Below are 18850 nucleotides of genomic sequence, written 5' to 3'. Positions count from 1 at the left end.
TTCCTACCTCTCCCTCCACACCTTCAGTGTTCACTCTGGTGGATCCTCTTCTACTTCTATCCCTCTGCCTATCGGCGTACCTCAGGGTTCTGTTCTTGGTCCCCTCCTCTTTTCTATCTACACTTCTTCCCTTGGTTCATTAATCTCATCCCATGGCTTTTCCTACCATCTCTATGCTGATGACTCCCAAATCTACCTTTCTACCCCTATCTCACCTTGCATCCAAACCAAAGTTTCAGCGTGCTTGTCTGACATTGCTGTCTGGATGTCTCAACGCCACCTGAAATTAAACATGACCAAAACCGAGCTTCTCATTTTCACCCCAAACCCACCTCCCCACTCCCCCCGTTTTCTATTTCTGTTGATGGCTCTCTCATTCTCCCTGTTTCCTCAGCTCGAAACCTTGGGGTCATCTTTGACTCTTCTCTCTCCTTCTCTGCTCATATCCAGCAGATTGCCAAGACCTGTCGTTTCTTTCTTTACAACATCCGTAAAATCCACCCCTTTCTTTCCGAGCATTCTACCAAACCCCTCATCCACACCCTTGTCACCTGTCGTTTAGACTACTGCAATCTGCTTCTTGCTGGCCTCCCACTTAGTCACCTCTCCCCTCTCCAATCGGTTCAAAACTCTGCTGCCCGTCTCATCTTCTGCCAGGGTCGCTTTACTCATACTACCCCTCTACTCAAGTTGCTTCACTGGCTCCCTATCCGTTTTCGCATCCTGTTCAAACTTCTTCTACTAACCTATAAATGTACTCACTCTGCTGCTCCCCAGTATCTCTCCACACTTGTCCTTCCCTACACCCCTTCCCGTGCACTCCGCTCCATGGATAAATCCTTATCTGTTCCCTTCTCCACTACTGCCAACTCCAGACTTCGCGCCTTCTGTCTCGCTGCACCCTACGCCTGGAATAAACTTCCTGAACCCCTACGTCTTGCCCCATCCTTGGCCACCTTTAAATCTAGACTGAAAGCCCACCTCTTTAACATTGCTTTTGACTCGTAACCACTCGCCTCCACCTACCCTCCTCTCCTCCTTCCTGTACACGTTAATTGATTTGATTACTTTATTTTTTGTCTATTAGATTGTAAGCTCTTTGAGCAGGGACTGTCTTTCTATGTTTGTGCAGCACTGCGTATGCCTTGTACCGCTATAGAAATGCTAAATAGTAGTAGTAGTGTGGACCCACATTAATGCTGTAAAAATCCTACAATGCTACTGGCAGTCTGGTAGCATGGCCACAGCTCTGACCGCAAGGACTCCTGATACCCCACCAATCCAATCCCTCGGATCTCATACCTCCCAACTTCCCCCCCCCCCCCCACCTCGATCCACTCCAGTCCCTTGATCTTAAACTCAATCTCTGCAATCTTAAATCTGACAAGCTCTTCCCCATTTCAAAGGCCCACCCACATGTGCACAGCCCAACCCTCAAACCTGCCTCCCCCCCACTTGACTTACCCTGGCCTGAGGTGATTGGTGGTGGTCTAGGATGGGCTCGGTCTCTCTCTATTCCTGCCCCAGAATATCAAAAGCAAAGAATATATATGCAATAATATTAGGATTTCAAAAAAATATGTTTTCGTAAGCGTTTTTTTCAATGCTTTACAATTTCAATATTCTGGTGACATATAAACGTCTTTAGCGTCTTAAAAGTTTTGATGTTCTTGCTCCCCACTATCACCATTCTTTCACAAATACTGAGTCCTCAAGAGGCAAAGCCAGGGGAGAACAAGGGCGAAGAAAACGAAACAGCCCTCATCCGCAGTGCTCATACGGAAAACCAGAGGAAGAGAGGAGGACATACATTACTTTTGTGTTGACTTCCAAAAGCCAAGGTTCAGTTATCAAAACATATCTCGCGTGATTAAGGTCACAAATAACAGGTATTTGGTTTTTCACTTCTCCTGCATTAACAATATACTTCTGCTTGCTTTCTGGAGTGGCCTGGCATTCTACCAACCATGGCTCATCCAATGGTGCTTCCCAAGAATTGCCTTCTACCCTGTTTCTTTCAGCAACCAATTTTGATTGACGACCCTTTTTGGTTGGGTCCACACCTCCTTATATATTTACTTTCTTTCTTATCCTTTATTTTGTACAATACTTTCACAGTACATGGCCAAATCATCTCCCTCATCATGCTACAGGCGACCAAGGAAGCGTTTACTTCTCCGCTCCGCTCACATGGCAGCCGGAAGTGAGCTACAGTGAGTGCAGGAAGCGAAACTGCGCCGGGTCGAATCCGGCTATCCGTCTTTTACCCGAGCACCTACTAGGCTCACTGTCTCGCAGCATGGCGCGTACTTTCACTTCGACCCGTTTCGTGGGTGGTTTCGTATTGGGAGCGATGACGGGCACGGTGACCTGTCTGGGCGCCTTACGTATTACGCAGCGGCGGGGTCCGGTCGATCCGTCAGGTGAGGACCGGGCTGTGGTTGTTTAGTTCCCCTTCGTCCTATTCAAAGCGCACAGATCTGGGAAGCTGCTTCTGGGTCGGCCAGGTTTTAGGAAAGGACTTTTTTTGTTCGCCGCAGCTCGCGTGCGGTGTATCAGCAGGCTTAACAATTACTGCAAAGGCGCAAAATGCAGTTTTTTTTTTCAGTTTGTGCTCACGGGAGAAGGGTTTCGTTATGATAGTTCGCTGTTTTTATTTTGCCTGAAATGTTTTCTGTGGCTTCGTCGTGAGTTACTGAGCTGGGGGCAGGCACTTAAAGTAGCAGCGTTACCAAAATTGCTTGTACAAGTAAAGTAATTCAGTCGTCTAGTAAATGATGCCCCAATTTCAAGTTGTTTTTGAGAAGCTGCTAAGTTTAATTTTTGTCCCTTTTGGCTACTGTGATTTAAATTATGAAAACTTAGATGCAAACAAGGTGAAGGTAAAAACGTATACAGATACAGGAATTTTACATTGGGCTCCCTCCTTATCCATGTATTTAAATATATATAGCTAATAGTAGCCATATATTTGTTGTTTGATTTTTGGAGCAGGTAAGCGCTGCCCTTAAAAAAAAAAAATCTAGATATGTAGATATATACAGATAGCAGTAATATTGAGCTACATAGGGGCACTTTTACTAAGCCGCATAAGCGTCTATGTGGAGTTACCACCCGAGTACCATGTGGCTCTTGCGGTAATTTCATTTTTGGTGTGCATATGAAAAATATTTTTTTATTTTTGGGTGCACATAATGGACGTACATAGGTCATTATCACCCGGTTACCGTGTGAGTCTTTACCGCAAGGTCAATGGCTGGTGGTAAGGTCTCAGAACCAAAATGTTGCCGCATGCCCATTTTCGGCAAAAAAAAGCCTTTTTTACAGCTGCGCTAAAAATGGATCATTGTGTACTCCAAACCCACTCCTATACTACAGCAAGCCATTTTTTCAGGCCGCCTTAGTAAAAGGACCCCTAAATGCATTATTTATAAGTTTAGGCTGCTGCATAGTGCTATCCCCAACATCCCCCACCCCTCCCGCATAAGACATATCAGGATACCTTTCTGAATAAGATATGGGTCCCAAGTTATATAATTCTCTGGACTGGTGATGAGTTACTAACTGGCACCAACAGGGCTGGCCCAAGTATATCTGATAGCCGTGTATCCCTTCCTGCCCTTCCTGTAGTCCTGCATCATCCCGTACCACTTCCCCCCCAAGCCCCCCTCTTCCCCAGGTTTCCAGGATGTCTCTCCTCTCCCGCTGTTAGGTGTCCATTATCTCTCTCCTCTTCCATTCCTTGCCCCTAAGGTGTTCAGCATATCCCTGTTCCAATTTCCCATCCCAAGTTGTTCAGTATCTTCCCCTTGTCTTCCCCCCCCCCCCCAAAAAAAAAAAACCCACAAAAAGACACAAAACAAAGCCAGGATAGGGTTAAAGCTAGGGAGAAAGTGCTATAGTCAAGAAACAAGTTGGTGTTTGGAAAGCTGTAACTGATTTTACTACTTCAAGCAAAATATGGTTGTTAGAGATAAGCAATCCCTTCCAGGTGGCAGCTGACTTAGTAGATAACACTGCATTTAAGGCTGTTATGTAAAAAGCATTAAAGTACTGTCCACTTTCCAAGCAGTTATTGATAAGAAGAGCTAAGTTTCTTTCTGAAATTCTGGTGACTCACTGTGATTCTCTCCTCGGTAGAAACAGTGAAGGAGTCGGTACTTCAGGAGTATGGGTTTCCCTTGACTGGGTCAGAGATCAGATACTACGCCAACCATGTGCTCTCCTACAATCAGGCTACACGAGTTCCACGATGGGTGATTGAACACCTTTCTCAAGACAAAACAGTAGGTATGCTTGGGTGGGGGTGGACCCTGCAGAGGATGTCAATGACTTAAAGCTTCTTCTGTTTACATTTTCTTCTAGCCATTTTAATTACATTGGGCTAGATTTATTAAAATTTGCAGCTACATTACCGAGCACTAGTATACATTAACGTACCTTGTTTACCATGGACCCTATTTTAAGCAAATCTGTTTATTAATAATCACATAAACACAGGAGCATACTTTAGTAAATCTAGCCCTTATTTTGCTAGCTAGTTGGACTTTTGAAAAAAAAACAAAAAAACACCACAGTGTACATTTTACATCTTTTTTCCTATTTCCTTGCTTGTTCTGATGGGGCTGTGGTTGATTGTATTTGCACATTTATATAGTTCTATTTTTATTTGATTCTTATATGTATTTTGTAGAATTTTGTTAGGAGGGTTTATTGATTAAGGCATTTTATTGAGCATTATTATATGCTTTTTAATTTATTTTGACCTATTTATCAGAAATGGTAGGTTATAACTTGTTTTAATTTTTTTTGGTGGTTCCCAACCAAATCAAAGCTATTAATAAGTAAGATATCTTGTTGCCTTTGAGATTCTTTAATGTCTGGTTCCAAATTTTGCCAATGAAGCAGGGGTAGGAAAACTATAACCCAGGGGCCGAATACAGCCCGCCGTTGAATTTTATAGGGCCCACAAAACCATGGGAAGTATACACAGAAAATGTATTTAACCAGAGTTTAGGCAATTTTATATACTGTGTATTGCAAATATTTTCAGAATAGCTGCTCTAGCAATTTGTTTCCACAGTATTTAGTTAAACTTTTATCACAGAAGGTCAATGGAACATAATAGTCATACTGGTCATACCAGTGGTCCATCTACCCCAGTATCCTTCTTCCAACAGTGGCCAAGCCAGGTCACTAGTACCTGATAGAAACCCAAAATTGTAGCAACATTCCATGCAGTTGCATCCCCATGTCTGTCTCAGTAGCAGACTATGGACTTACATAAGAACATAAAAGTAGCCATACTGGGTCAGACCAATGGTCCATCTAGCCCAGTATCCTATTTTCCAAACAGTGGCCAAGTCACAAGTACATGGCAGAAACCCAATTAGCAGCAACATTCCATGCTACCAATTCCGGGGCAGGCAGTTGCTTCCCCATGTCTGTCTTAATAGCAGACTATGGACTTTTCCTCCAGGAGTTTGTCTAAACCTTTTTAAACCCAGATACGCTAACTGCTGTTACTATAGCCTCTGGCAAAGACTGGACTTTTCCTCCAGGAGTTTGTCCAAACCTTTTTAAACCCAGATACGCTAACTGCTTTTACTATTTCCTCTGGCAAAGACTTCCAGAACTTAACAATTCATTGAGTGAAAAATTATTTCCTCCTGTTTGTTTTAAAAGTATTTCCATGTAACTTCCTCAAGTGTCCCCAAGTCTTTGTACTTTTGGCATGAGTAAAAAACATTGATTTATTTCTACTTGTTCTACACCACTCAGGATTTTGTAGACCTCAATCATATCTCCCGTCATCCGTCTCTTTTCCAAGCTGAAGAGCCCTAACCTCTTTAGACTTTCCTCATACAAGAGGCGTTCCACCCCTTTATCATTTTGGTTGCTGTTCTTTGAATCTTTTCTAATTCCGCTATATCTTTTTTGAGATACAGCGACCAAAACTGAACACAGTGCTCAAGGTGTGGTCGCACCATGGAGCGATACAAGGACATTATAGTATTTTCGGTCTTATTCACCATCCCTTTCCTAATAATTCCTAGCATTCTGTTTGCTTTTTTTGGCTGCTGCCGCACACTAAGCAGCACACTAAGCAGAAGATTTCAGCGTGTTATCTAGATCTTTTTCTTGAGTGCTGACCCCCAAGATGGACCCTAGCATCTATGATTTGGATTATTCTTTCCAATGTGCATCACTTTGCATTTGTCCACATTAAATTTCATCTGCCATTTGAATGCCCAGTCTTCCAATTTCCTAAGGTCTTCCTGCAATATTTCACAGTCCACTTGTGTTTTAACAACCTTGAATAGTTTTGTATCATCTGCAAATTAATCACCTCACTCGTCGTGCCGATTTTCATATCATTTATAAATATGTTAAAAAGCACCGGTCCCAGTACAGATCCCTGTGGCACTCCACTGTTCACCCTCCTCTATTGAGAGAAATGACCATTTAACCCTACCCTCTGTTTTCTGTCCTTAACCAATTCCTAATTCACACCAGAACCTTGCGTCATATCCTATGACTCCTTAATTTTCTCAGGAGTCTCTCATAAGGAGCTTTATCAAAAGCTTTCTGAAAATCTAGATACACTACATCAGCCGGCTCACCTTTATTATCTTTGTCCACATGTTTATTCACGCCTTCAAAGAAATGGAGCAAATTGGTGAGGCAAAACTTCCCTTGGCCGAACTCATGCTAGTTCTGTCCCATTAAACCATGTTTGTCTATTAGGCATATTTTCAAAGCACTTAGCCTTCCAAAGTTCCATAGAAACCTATGGAACTTTGGAAGGCTAAGTGCTTTGAAAATGTGCCTCTATGTGTTCTGTAATTTTGTTCTTTATAATAGTTTCCACTTTTATTTATTTATTGCACTTGTATCCCACATTTTCCCACCTCTTTGCAGGCGCAATGTGGCTTACAAAACATCATGGATGATGGAAATGAGAAGAGAATAGGCACTTCGTTACAGAAAAATGTTGGATTGCATGGTAATGGAATACATGATAGTAATATAATAGAAGGCATTATTAACATTTCTGGAAATATGTAGGAGTTTCACATGATTTGGTCTTAGTTGTATGTCTTGTCGAAGAGATGTGTCTTTAGTAGTTTGCGGAAGTTGGTCAGTTCATAGGTTGCTTTTAGGGTGCATGGCAATGCATTCCAGAATTGGGAGCTCATATAGGAAAAGGTTGATGAGTGCATTAATTTGTATTTTAGACCTTTGCAGTTAGGGAAATGAAGATTAAGAAATGTGCGAGATGATTTTTTAACATTCCTGGGTGGTAGGTCTATCAAGTCTGACATGTAGGCTGGGGCATCGCCATGGATGATTTTGTGTACTAGAGTACATATTTTGAACGTGATACGTTCTTTGAGTGGGAGCCAGTGTAGCTTCTCTCGTAAAGGTTTTGCACTTTCGTATTTTGATTTTCCAAATATGAGTCTGGCCGCCGTGTTCTGGGCTGTTTGGAGTTTTTTTGAGTATTTGTTCCTTGCAGCCAGCGTAGAGTGCGTTGCAATAGTCTAGATGACTAAGTACTAAAGATTGTACCAGGTTACGGAAGACGTAAACCAATTAAGAACATTGCCTCCGATACCGAAGTATTCAAGTATGTGTAGTAGAATTCCATGGTCAACCATGTCGAAGGCGCTTGACATGTCGAATTGTAATAGTAATATATTCTTGCCGGTTGCAATCGTTTGTTTGAATTTAGTCATGAGCGTAACTAGTACTGTTTCTGTACTGTGATTAGAACAAAATCCTGATTGGGAGTTGTGTAGTATTGCGTACTTGTTTAGATAGTCTGTGAGTTGTTTGGTTACCACCCCTTCTGTTATTTTGGTTATTAAGGGAATGGATGCTACTGGTCTATAGTTGGTTAGTTCACTCGCGTTTTTCTTTGCATCTTTGGGTATGGGGGTGAGTAGAATGTTTCCTTTCTCCTTTGGGAAGAGTCCATTTTGTAGCATAAAATTCACGTGTTCCGTGTTATAATGTGTTGGGGGGCCGATTTCATAAGGTTATTTCGGCATATATCTAGTTTGCAATGAGCTTTGGCGAATCTTTTAAGCGTTTGGGCAATAAGATCTTCCTTCAGGAACTTGTCCAAACCTTTTTTTAAACCTAGATATGCTAACCACTGTTACCGTATCCTCTGGTAAAGAGTTCCAGAGCTTAACTATTTGTTGAGTGAAAGAATATTTCCTCCTATTAAGTATTTCCATGTAACTTCCTTGAGTGTCCCCCCCTAGTCTTTGTATTTTTGGAATGAGTAAAACTCGGTGAACTCTGCTTGTGTGTTGCTCAGACATAAATGTGAAACAGAGTTTTCAACCAAAGGTCTTTTTTAAGACTAACCTGATATTTGCAATATCGTTCTTAAGCAAGAACTTTTGTATGCAGGATTAAATCAAGATTCCAGAGGCAGGCCTGTGTTTGAAACACAGTAGCGTGTTGCGTCTTCCAATAAACTTCATTTAAATCCTACACTTGTCCTTTTTCATATCTGGAGCGCAAGGTCTACTACTAACTGTTTTATTTTGCACATAAATGGTGCCTTATTCCTGTATTCTATAACTGCACTTACTCATGTAAGTACCCTTAGCGTCATGAGTTTTGGTTCTCATATTGTGGTGCCCCAATGGACACCCTTTACTGGACACTCTACATTGGCTGATCTACTTTAAAGTTGTCTTGTTGGTATTCAGGTGGGTATAATCAGTTTCCAGTCTGTTTTAACTAGTTCTTTGAAGATTTATACCCAGCATCAAAATTTGCTCAAGGTACCTTGTAAGCTCTTTGAGCAGGGACTGTCTCTCTTTGTTAAATTGTACAGCGCTGCGTAACCCTAGTAGCGCTCTAGAAATGTTAAGTAGTACCATCTTTTCGTCAAGTGAAACTTGACATGTATAGAGAGAATTCTTATGATCACAGCACCTAAGTTATACAGTAGTTTGCCACAGCACTTGCATGATGCACAGTTGATTCTCCTATTCAGGAAGCAGTTAGGCATTTTTATTCCAGCAAGCTTTTGCTACTGTATAATATGTAGTACGCATTGTACAATTGACTTTCCTTTTTAGGAAGTAGCTAAAGGCATTTTTATTCTAATAAGTTCATTGTTATTGTAATGAATTGTTTGTATATTTAGTCAGTATGATGGTTTTATTTGGATTTTTTTAATTTTTTTGTGTAAAAATTATTATGGATGTGATTATGTAAACTGCTCAGAGTTATAGATGGTGCAGGGTATACATTTTATAAATAAATACTGAATGCCCCCATAGATTCTCCTCTCCCATATAGTCAGATATCTCACAGCCAGGTGTGAGAAAGCATCAAATCTCAAAACTCTAGTGTATTCATTTGGTTAGACCTAGAGATTCTTGGTTGTCTTTTGAATCTCCTCAGAAGATGGTTGTTCTGTCCTCTGACAGCCTTGGACTGGTTTATAATGTGATCCTAAAATGTGTTTAATGCCTTTACTGTTATTCTCATTTCTAAGGACTTTCATGGCTGCAATTCTCACTGCAAAGATACGTGAGCAATGCATTGTGCGTAATGTAGTTCGCAGGTAAATGCAGCCACACTTGCCTATCTGTATAAGAACTGTTACCATTGGTCGCACTGCTGCCTAGACCTCGTCTTTTTCTCAGCCAAGCTTGGCTCCTTTGTCTATCTGCTATCATTTCCTGGTCATTCTTACTATCTCTGTCCTGAGAGGTCAGCCAGGTATGACCTTTCCCTCCAATCGAGAGCCGTCTTCTAGGACCTTCCTTTCTACCTGGTGGCAGGCTCTGTCCCCATTGGTCCTCCTCCTCCTCCTCCCTGGGTCTGTGTGAACTTTCTTAACCTGCCTGTCCCTCTGGCCATGAGGCATTCACCATCTTGCTTCAGATCAGAACTGGTCCTGTTTCCAACTCCCTGGAATGAACTTGTTTTTTTACCTTGAAAATATCTCCTCCCTAATGAGATATCGCATATTCCAGTCACCCAGCTCTGAGATAATTCTATCTGCTCAACTATTTCTCACCTCCAACCACTGAAACAGCTCTCAGAATTACGGAGTCGTCATAAAAATAATAGAGACTTCAGGTGTGACTGGTGTTACAAGGTTATACTTTCAAGATATCATAGACTTTACAGTAACAAGTTTATGAGAGGCTTGAACAATGGTCATGATTAACTGACTGACTGATTTCTGAAGTATTACTATGTAGGAATAAAATGGGCTGTGCTGCAGATAACTCGAGCTAATCTGTAGTAAAACACCCCCTTATTTTGCAAGCATATGGATGTCTGTGCTTGAAGCTGCCAAATCCCAATTTTTCAAAGGCAGGAAAGGGTCGTCCAGATAGCAAGGGGGCTTGTTTTGAATGGGACTAGGAAGGGCCCAAAATCAGAATGTCCAACAGTGATTACAGAACGGGAAGAATTGTCCAAGTCTAAAAAGAAGGACGCCCTAAGTTGGACCTGTGTGGTTCCTTCTCCGGTGGCCCTTGTGACTACACCTCTAGATGTGGACCGTGGCTCTGTCTCTGACTTTGACATGGCTGTGGTTAAGGGATATTGAGCAGGGCTCCGTTTCTGGCAGTGGGGTGTGGCTCCGCCTCTCATGTTGACCATGGCTTCGTCTGACTGGAGTTCATGGTTCCAGAGCTGTCTGGTGAGCATGTCTCCATCTCTGCATGGGGGCGCATGGATCCGTCTCATGCTGTTAGGCAGGTCTCTGCCTCTGGGTGTCGGGCAAGACTTCATGTTTGTCTCATTCCCTGTAATCTGTCTGGTGAGCATGGGTCTGCCTCCTGCTGTTGAGTGGTCCTCCGTCTCAGGGCGTCGAGCTGGGCTCTGCCTCTGGTTGAGGGAGTGCTGGCTCAAGTAAGATTCCGTCGGTGACCATCAAGCCTGTCTTTGGCTCTGGCCGTTGAACATAGCTTTTCACTGGCTATAGAGTTTTCTCCTCGCTGGCTTTCAGGCTTTGAACCCTATCAGTTTGTTGAGCATAACTGTCGCTCCACCTCCTACAGTTGGATACGGCTCTTTCTCTGGCTGTCGGGCAAGGGCTCTTTCTTGGGTGCCAGCCATGGCTCCGTCTCGGTGTTCCCTCCAGGATCCTCCCTCTGGTAGTTGGATGTGACTACATCTTGGGGATTGAGCATTCCTCAGTTTATGCTGGAAGAGTATACCTTTCTCCTGGGAGGTTGTGTGGGGTCCCTTCTCAGGATATTGAGAGGGGTTCCATGGCTTATGGTTGAGCAGAGATCTCTCTCTGTCTGTTGAGCAGCAGCCATACCTGTCTCTGGAGCAGGGCATGGTCCCTCTCTGCCTATTCAGCATAGCTTCTACTATAGGGGTTCCTCGTGTGTTGTTGTCGTAGGGAGTGTTTTGATCTGTCTCTGTCGGTGGTGAAGGGATCCTTTATGTCGGCATGCCTTAGTTGCGCCTATGAGAGTGGATTCTACTTTTGTCTGTGGGTGTACCGCACAGCTCTGCCTCTACTGGGGACTCTGCTTCCATCTATTCACACAGTGTATTCCTGCTGGAATTCTGCCTGACTGTGTAGCGCAGAATTTGCACAGAATTCCGCATGTTTGTGCAGAATCTGCGCTCCGAGGTTGACTGACTGGCCTCCCTGCCCCCCCCCCGCCCCCTGAGCCTCAGTGGGCCGTCTCCAGACAGAGGCAGGCAGGCAGACAGGATGGCTAATCCCCGCTACCCTCCCAGGTCTACCTTGTGGTCTAGAGGCCTCTTTGGGGGCAGGAAAGAGCCCTACTGTGCCCGCTGCCACCGCCGCTCTGGTTCATGCTGCTGCTTTTTCAAAATGGCCGCTGAGACTTTATCTCATGAGACTGCCGCAGGACGTCTCGGTGAACATTTGGAAAAAGTGGCAGCACAAGCCAGAGAGTGGCAGCAGCAAGCCGGGCAGGAAAAAGAGGGGTTCTTTTCCTGCCCTGAAGACGTACTCCCATGCAACCCCTACCGCATGTATGGGCTGAGTGCAGGGTGGGCTGAAAAAAAATTGATGGCTTGTGGGCGCAAGCAGGGAGAGAGCTGTTAAAAAAAAAAAAAAAAAAAGGTGGATGCTATATGTGGGTGGGTGGAGGGGGTTGTAAACAAAAAAAAAAAAAAGTGGATGCTGTGGGTGCAGGGAAGGGGCTATTTAAAAAAGTGGGTTCTATGTGTGGGTGTGTGGAGGGAGGGGCTGTAAAAAAAAGGCGGCTGTTGTGTGGGTGGGAGGGAGAGGCTATAAAGGTGATTCTATGTGTGTGTGTTGGGAAGGAGCTGTATTTGTGTATGGGGTGCTATAATATTGGTCAATTTGACAAATTTGCAAATTTTGTGCGCAGAATTTTTACAGAATTTTGAAATTTTTTGCTCAGAATCCTGGCAGGAGTAATACTGCAGGGCCTGTAGGAAGTGCCCCCATTTTACCTGGGAGGCAGCCATTTCCTGTCTTCTTCAGATCCTTCCCAGGCTGAGATCCTGTCTTGGCTTTGCTGGGTTTAGAACATATGCACATAAGAATAGTCATGCTAGTTCAGACCAATGGTCCATCTAGTCCAGTATCCTGTTTCCTACGGTGGCCCATCCAGGTCACAAGTACCTTGGGGAAACCTGTTTAGTAGCAACATTCCATGCTACCAATCCCGGGGAAAGCAGCAGCTTCCCCCATGTCCAGCTCAATAACAGTCTATGGACTTTTCCTCCAGGAACTTGTCCAAACCTCTTTGATCCCAGATACACTAACCGCTGTTACCACACCTTCTGGCAGCCAGTTCCAGAGCTTATCTATTATTTGGGGTGGAGTTCACTTTTACCTATTCTTTCTGGTTGGGAGAATTTCAACCTGTCTGCCTCTCGCATGTAATGTACTCCCACTCACAATTTGGCAATGAGTGGCTGTCCCTTTCAGTACTGGTCGCACAGGGTTGGCTTCGTGGTCCTCCCTTGCCAGCTTGGCCTTTGTCCTCTACGGGGTCTTTCCCTTATCGAGATAATTTCGCCTTGGCTTCTCAGGGTTTTCTTTCCCTTGCTTCGCAGGTTGAACCCTCTTTCCCTCTCCCGGGCTTTTTTCAGGAGCTACCTCTTTTGATCTTTAAGAGTGCATATTTCCTGAACTTGTTTTCTGGTTCATGGGGCTCTCTTGATCCTCTCCTGGGTTCTTCCAGATCTCGGGACATTGGAAGCCTTGGTTCGCTGTTCTGTTTGTCTCTTATGTCTGGGGTTATGGATGCTTGTCTGTGGCCTTGCCCCTTCCTAGGATGCTTACCCAGGTCTTTGTTTGCGGTCTCACAGTTTTTCATGGATGGTCCTATGGGCTCTTCGTTGATGGAGTTGGGAACACTGCTTTGCTACATCCCATTAGTCTGGACTGGTCTGGTGGATGACGAGGAAGGAAAAAATATGTCTTACCTTTCTTTCCTTTAATCCAACCAGACCCAGTTCAGAGGTCCTCCCTTGATGTTTTCGTCCAGTTCTGGTTTTTGTAGGTCTCAACACCTACGCTAGGACACAGCGTCGAGGGTTTTGTCCTCTTCAGCTCTTTCTTCCTCCAGGCCACCTTGCTATACCAGTTCTGTGTGGTTCCTGCTTCAGTTGGAGCCTCGACCCCCTTACTCCCTTCGGATGGGGGTCTGCAGGTTGGTGAGTACAGGCCAAGTGGCGACTCATCTCGCACTTCCCCTGGATGGAGACTCTGGATGGCCTTGATTGTGAAGGAACTTCTAGGCATTCTAAAACCTGGATGCAGATGGTTTTCATGTCTGATTTTGTTGGCTTTTTATTGTAGCAGTGTTGAGCTGAGAATTCCAGGCTGCATGATACTCTTAAGGGACATATTACTTGGAACTATTTTCTCTGTCTCCTGCTGGTGGATGGACATAACTCATTAGTCTGGACTGGTCTGGTTGGATTAAAGGAAAGAAAATTATCAGGTAAGACGTACTTATTCCATACAGTGAGGATACCCTGTATAGAATAGCACTCGATGCATAATTTTTTCCACACCAGTTTTTATTTTGCGTGATTTACTTTGTCTAATCCATAATGTGCTCAAAAAATTGTAATTTCTTAATAGTTCAGTGACTTTATATTTTTGTGATTGGTAACATTGTTGTATGATTCCAAGGTATCTGACCTTGTTTTTTTGATTGTAATCCGGATTGAATTTACAAGGGTATGTGCGGAACATGAGGTGGTGGTGGTTGTAGCAAGACCTTTCCCAGTAAAGATGGAAATGTCTGCAGGATAGAAACCAGGACTGAACCAAGGGACAGCAATGATTTTATATAGACCCAATGCTGAAGTGGCGCCGTTCTTTGTTCATGAAGCAACATGAACTTCATGTACCACTGTCCATGCCAAAAGACCCAGAGAGACTTTCTTTCTGTTGTTCAGTTTTGTATTTTCTTTCTCTTGTTTCAGATTCTGTGAGGCAGCAAAGAAAAAAATCACCTGGACAACAGAGAGCCTGAAATAAGAAATTCTTTAGACAACAAAGATCCAGCTTTACAAATGGGCTTCGCATGCTTTTTGTTTGATTATTCATGGAATTAAAATAATGATAACTACTGATATCAGTGGCGTGATCTTCCTCAATTTACATGTGTGCATATTATGTTGTTTAAGTATCAAGTCCTGGTCTATTGTGGACTACCAGTTCCTGTAATTTGTAGTTCTGTTACTAGCCCTTTGGGCACATCATCCCTATTCCTGTTGTCTCATGGGCCTTTCCTATTGCATCAGATTCAGGTTTCCAGTCTGTGGGTTAATTTCTGCCCCGTCCCATTGTGTGCTTCAGGAGAGATGAAAAGTCTGAAAGCTTCATGTGGGCTGCTATGAACAGCTTCTACTGTTCTCCTCTCATCAAAGTACCACCTTTTTACCACTGTTGCCAAGTCTCCACCACAGTTCCATCATCAGCTATAGAGGCAGCAGAGACTGTGTTCTGTTTATTTCAGCAGGATTTAGCATAGTAGAGCCGCGGATTATTCATATTCAAATTTAAATCACTATAAGACTGAATATGAATAATTTGGGGCCGAATCAAATATGAATATTCAGTACAGCCCTAGCCATAACCCATATGTGTACATTTTAGGTTTCTAAAACGTGCATGCACAGCAGGCATATCTTTTAAATGTGTGTTTGTTCTACTGTCATTCAGTGAGGTGTAAATATATGTGCATATTTTAACCACATAAGAAGTAGATACTAAATAACAGTGCATGCTGGTACCTTGTATTTGAAAATCACTGGGATTGTGCAGGCTGCATGCTTTTACAGTTGGGCAGCCTATTGAAAATTAACCCCAGACCGCTGTTGTAGTTATTGAATCATTCTGTCTTTTTTTTTTTTTTTTTTTGCCCTTAGGTAATGCAAACCGTGAACACTGTAAATTCAAGCCAGACCCTAGTGTCCCCTTTATGTTCACTGCCACTAATGAAGACTATGTTAAGAGTGGGTGGTCGCGAGGACACATGGCACCAGCTGGAGACAACAAATTTTCAGAGGTAAGCGTGGATGTTTGAGAAAACAATAGGGTGGGGTTACTGGAGCCTTAAGAGTATTGTTCACTGCTTGGTTGTTGGAGTCCTAAAAGCTCCTGGGCCACAAAATGAAGGCTCCAAGACCTTTTGATCTTCTGTACAGGTGGAACTCAGTGTGCCAAGTGTAATCTAAATTACTGTGCTTATTTAATGTTTAATTTTTTTGTGCCTGGTAATTTACTCCCATTTCTATGTGCTTCCAATTTAATTGACTGAGATCTGGTGCTGTGTTTTTGAAGTTTAGTTGTTCTTCACTTTACGTATTTGTTCCCAGATGTCCAAGAGAAGGAATAAAGGTTGTGAGAAGTAGAGCACACTTATTTTTGGTGCTGAGAAGTCCTGTCTATTGACTTGGGTCCCAATGGCTCCCAAAGCTGCATTGGATGCTGAGGATGCATTGACATTGAGGAGGTCTTCCACTGCCTTGACATTGAGCTTTGGTAGCAGCTACCAGGATCAAGCATCATCCAGTCTCACCCTGAGTACAAGGAAGAATTTGACTTTGTCTTCATTGATGCTGAGGGATCCCAATGTTGAGCAGGGACCAAGAAGCATTGGCATCGTTCCCCCCTCCAAAGTGAGGCCTTGAGAGCACCGGGGCATCACTATCTTTGATACCCAATAATCAATGTCATGAGGGCTGCTCATCCTCCAGGGACTCGGAATAGGCATGACAACCTCAATTAAGCCGGGAACAGGTCCTCAATTTGACCCCAAGGAATATGTTGGACCTGACTACACCAGCTAGGTCCCTACCTTTACCGATGGCTCCCCTCAAGGAGTGGATCTGGGCAATTCTCCAGGAGGAGATGGGGTGCTTTCTGGCTTGACACGATGCACAGACTTCAAGGGATTTGACATCGGACACACCAGAGCTCTAGCCCATCCTGGAGACCCATGCTCTACCTGTCGCACACCCACTTATGCCTGTTGAGATGGTGTTGTCCAGTCCCTTTGGGGGAGGAAGTTTTCTTGGTGCTCTGGAGATCACCTGTTTGGTCAGGCCCTGGGGCGGGGATGCCGAGAATCTGTCAACAGACAGAGAGGCAGGTACAAACTCAAATACCCAGAGAGGAATACTTTAATTATCTGATTTGGACTGTTCCTGCATGTCTAAGGAGGAATCAGAGGCCCTCTTGGAGAAAGGGTCCCTTGGCCTTCCTTTAGATCACCCCCCCCCCCCCCCCCCCCCCCCCAAAGATGTCCCCCTGAGGAGCTGTCCTTTACCAATTTTATTAAGGAGATGCATTCCATTTGATTTAGAAACTGAGGATGAGCCCAAGGCTGAGTTATTAGACATCTGAAGTTTGACCCCCCACCCCCCCCCAAGGATGCTGTGACACAGGATCCTTAGGAATGTACAGATGAAGCGGTGGGAGACCCCCCCCTCCCATCTCTATGCAACCTAAACACAAGAAAGCCAACTAGAGTCCTGAATGTTCCCAGATTCGAGAAGCTCTAGCTTCCTCACTATTCTATAATATTCTCATCTGCTCTCAAAAGAGCCAAGAATTCCGAGACTCACTCCTCAGTGCCCCTGGCACTCCTCAGACATTGAAATATTTTGGGAGAAAGGTTTTTCAGAACGCTACTCTCACTTCCTGCATACATTCTTATCTGTTCATGAACATGCACTTGCCGAACTTACTGTGCAGTGTGTGGCGTAATTTGCAGATACTCTACCCCCAGAGAAGGCTGCAGAGCTTTGCCAGCTAGTATCCAGACAACAAAAGTGTAGAAAGCACATGGCTCGGGCAACTTATTATGCTTTCAATGTGGCACCCAGGGCCTCTATTATGGGTATTGGGATGTGCGAACTCACTTGGCTGCATGCCTCAGACCTGAACTAGCAGTTCAGGATAAGCTGGCTGATGTTCCATGCCTTTTAGGTGACAAGGTGGAGGAGGTTTCTGATCTCATCAAGAAGCATACCAATACCATCAAATCTCGGTCCCAGCCAACTCCTGGCTTAGTCTACTTTTTCAGGAGGTACTCTGGCGGAGGTCAAAGGAAGGCTTGCTATTCTCAGAGGTCCATCCCAGAATACCCAGAGCTTTTGCTCTTGCCCACAGCAGCAGAGTGCTCAGAAATCGCAATCGGTTCACCAGTCAAATCAGGGGACAAGCTTTTGACTGGCTCCAGGAGAGCGTAGCCAGTAGCCACCGTAAAAGTAGCAGTGCTGGATGACCTGTCGGTAGGAGGAGGCTGAATTTTTTCTAAGAAATGTGGCACTGCTTGAGACATGGCATCCTGTGTTTGTGACAGTCTGGGTGAATGGTGACTCTCGCGGAGGCAGTTAAGCAGTGTTCCCACTGTGGGACCGGACCCACTTGCCGGCATTGGGACGTTGTAATGCATGCAAACAGGGAATCTCGTAGGATGCATAGGAAACGTTCAGCAGCGGCACATCTTTTGGATTTGAGCAGCATCTGAATCTACCAGGATCTTTGGGCTCTCCAGCAGTTTGATGCAGGAGAGAACGGGAGCGGGTGCTATTTTGTCAGGGCTAACAGTGAGGAGCATCCTCTGATCACGTGTGGAGTACAGCCACTATTTTACAGCCTCAGGGTCCGACCACAGCATTGAGCTGCATTGGGATCTTTGTTTTCTTCGGAATTTATATTTCACTTAGACCAGGCCTATTTACTGAAGCAGAGACAGAGTTGCTGTAAAGTGCTTCAGTTTCTCACCCTGCTGCCCCTCCGTTTCCTAAGAGATCTCGTTTAGACTTAAGGAGTGGGCAGATAGTCTCATCTCTGCTTCTCCCTCTTTATCTGATGTGGGCCTCAGTCTACTCAAAGGAGCCATCACTGAAGGAGCTATTAGAGGAGAGAGAGCTCCCTCTTGAGGAGGGGGATGATTCGAAAGTACAGAGGTTGTTTTATAAAGAGGAGTTGGTATCTTCTGCATCAGGAGTTCCATCTTTGTTGATCATGAGGGGGCTTACATTTCGTTACATTACACTTATATTCTGCAATTATCTTTCAGGTTCACTGCGGATAACAATAAAAACCAGTTGATTTCAACTGGGAAGTTACAGAGAAAAACGTAACTTACAATTTAATAGTTCAGAAGACTTAGAGGACCTTCTAAGGCCTCCCTGAAGCATTCAGACATTCAGAACCTGATTACCTCAGAATGGGTCTCACCGGACGCAGGGCTGAGAGTGAGAAGAATCGTGGCCCACCTCTGCCCATTAGTTCTGGAGGAGAAAGGTAAATTACAGATTCCCAGGGTGGATTCCCTTGTTATGGTGGTGACTAAGAAGACCACCTTGCCAT

The 18850-nt window shown here is 44.2% G+C and overlaps 1 protein-coding gene across 1 annotated transcript in view; it reads left to right on the top strand.

The window, feature by feature from the left end:
• Positions 1-2268: 2268 nt before the first annotated feature.
• EXOG (exo/endonuclease G) overlaps positions 2269-18850 on the top strand; it is a 55539-nt gene continuing 38957 nt past the window's right edge. The window contains exons 1-3 of the mRNA XM_030189906.1: positions 2269-2423; positions 4141-4290; positions 15394-15533. Of these exons, the coding sequence (XP_030045766.1) occupies positions 2300-2423; positions 4141-4290; positions 15394-15533 (414 nt within the window). The 5' untranslated portion in view covers positions 2269-2299. The remainder of the gene's footprint in view (positions 2424-4140; positions 4291-15393; positions 15534-18850) is intronic.

The sequence above is a fragment of the Microcaecilia unicolor genome, chromosome 1 (assembly GCF_901765095.1).
Source record: "Microcaecilia unicolor chromosome 1, aMicUni1.1, whole genome shotgun sequence".
NCBI classification, from domain to species: domain Eukaryota; kingdom Metazoa; phylum Chordata; class Amphibia; order Gymnophiona; family Siphonopidae; genus Microcaecilia; species Microcaecilia unicolor.
This window is presented reverse-complemented; position numbering and strand designations above follow the sequence as displayed.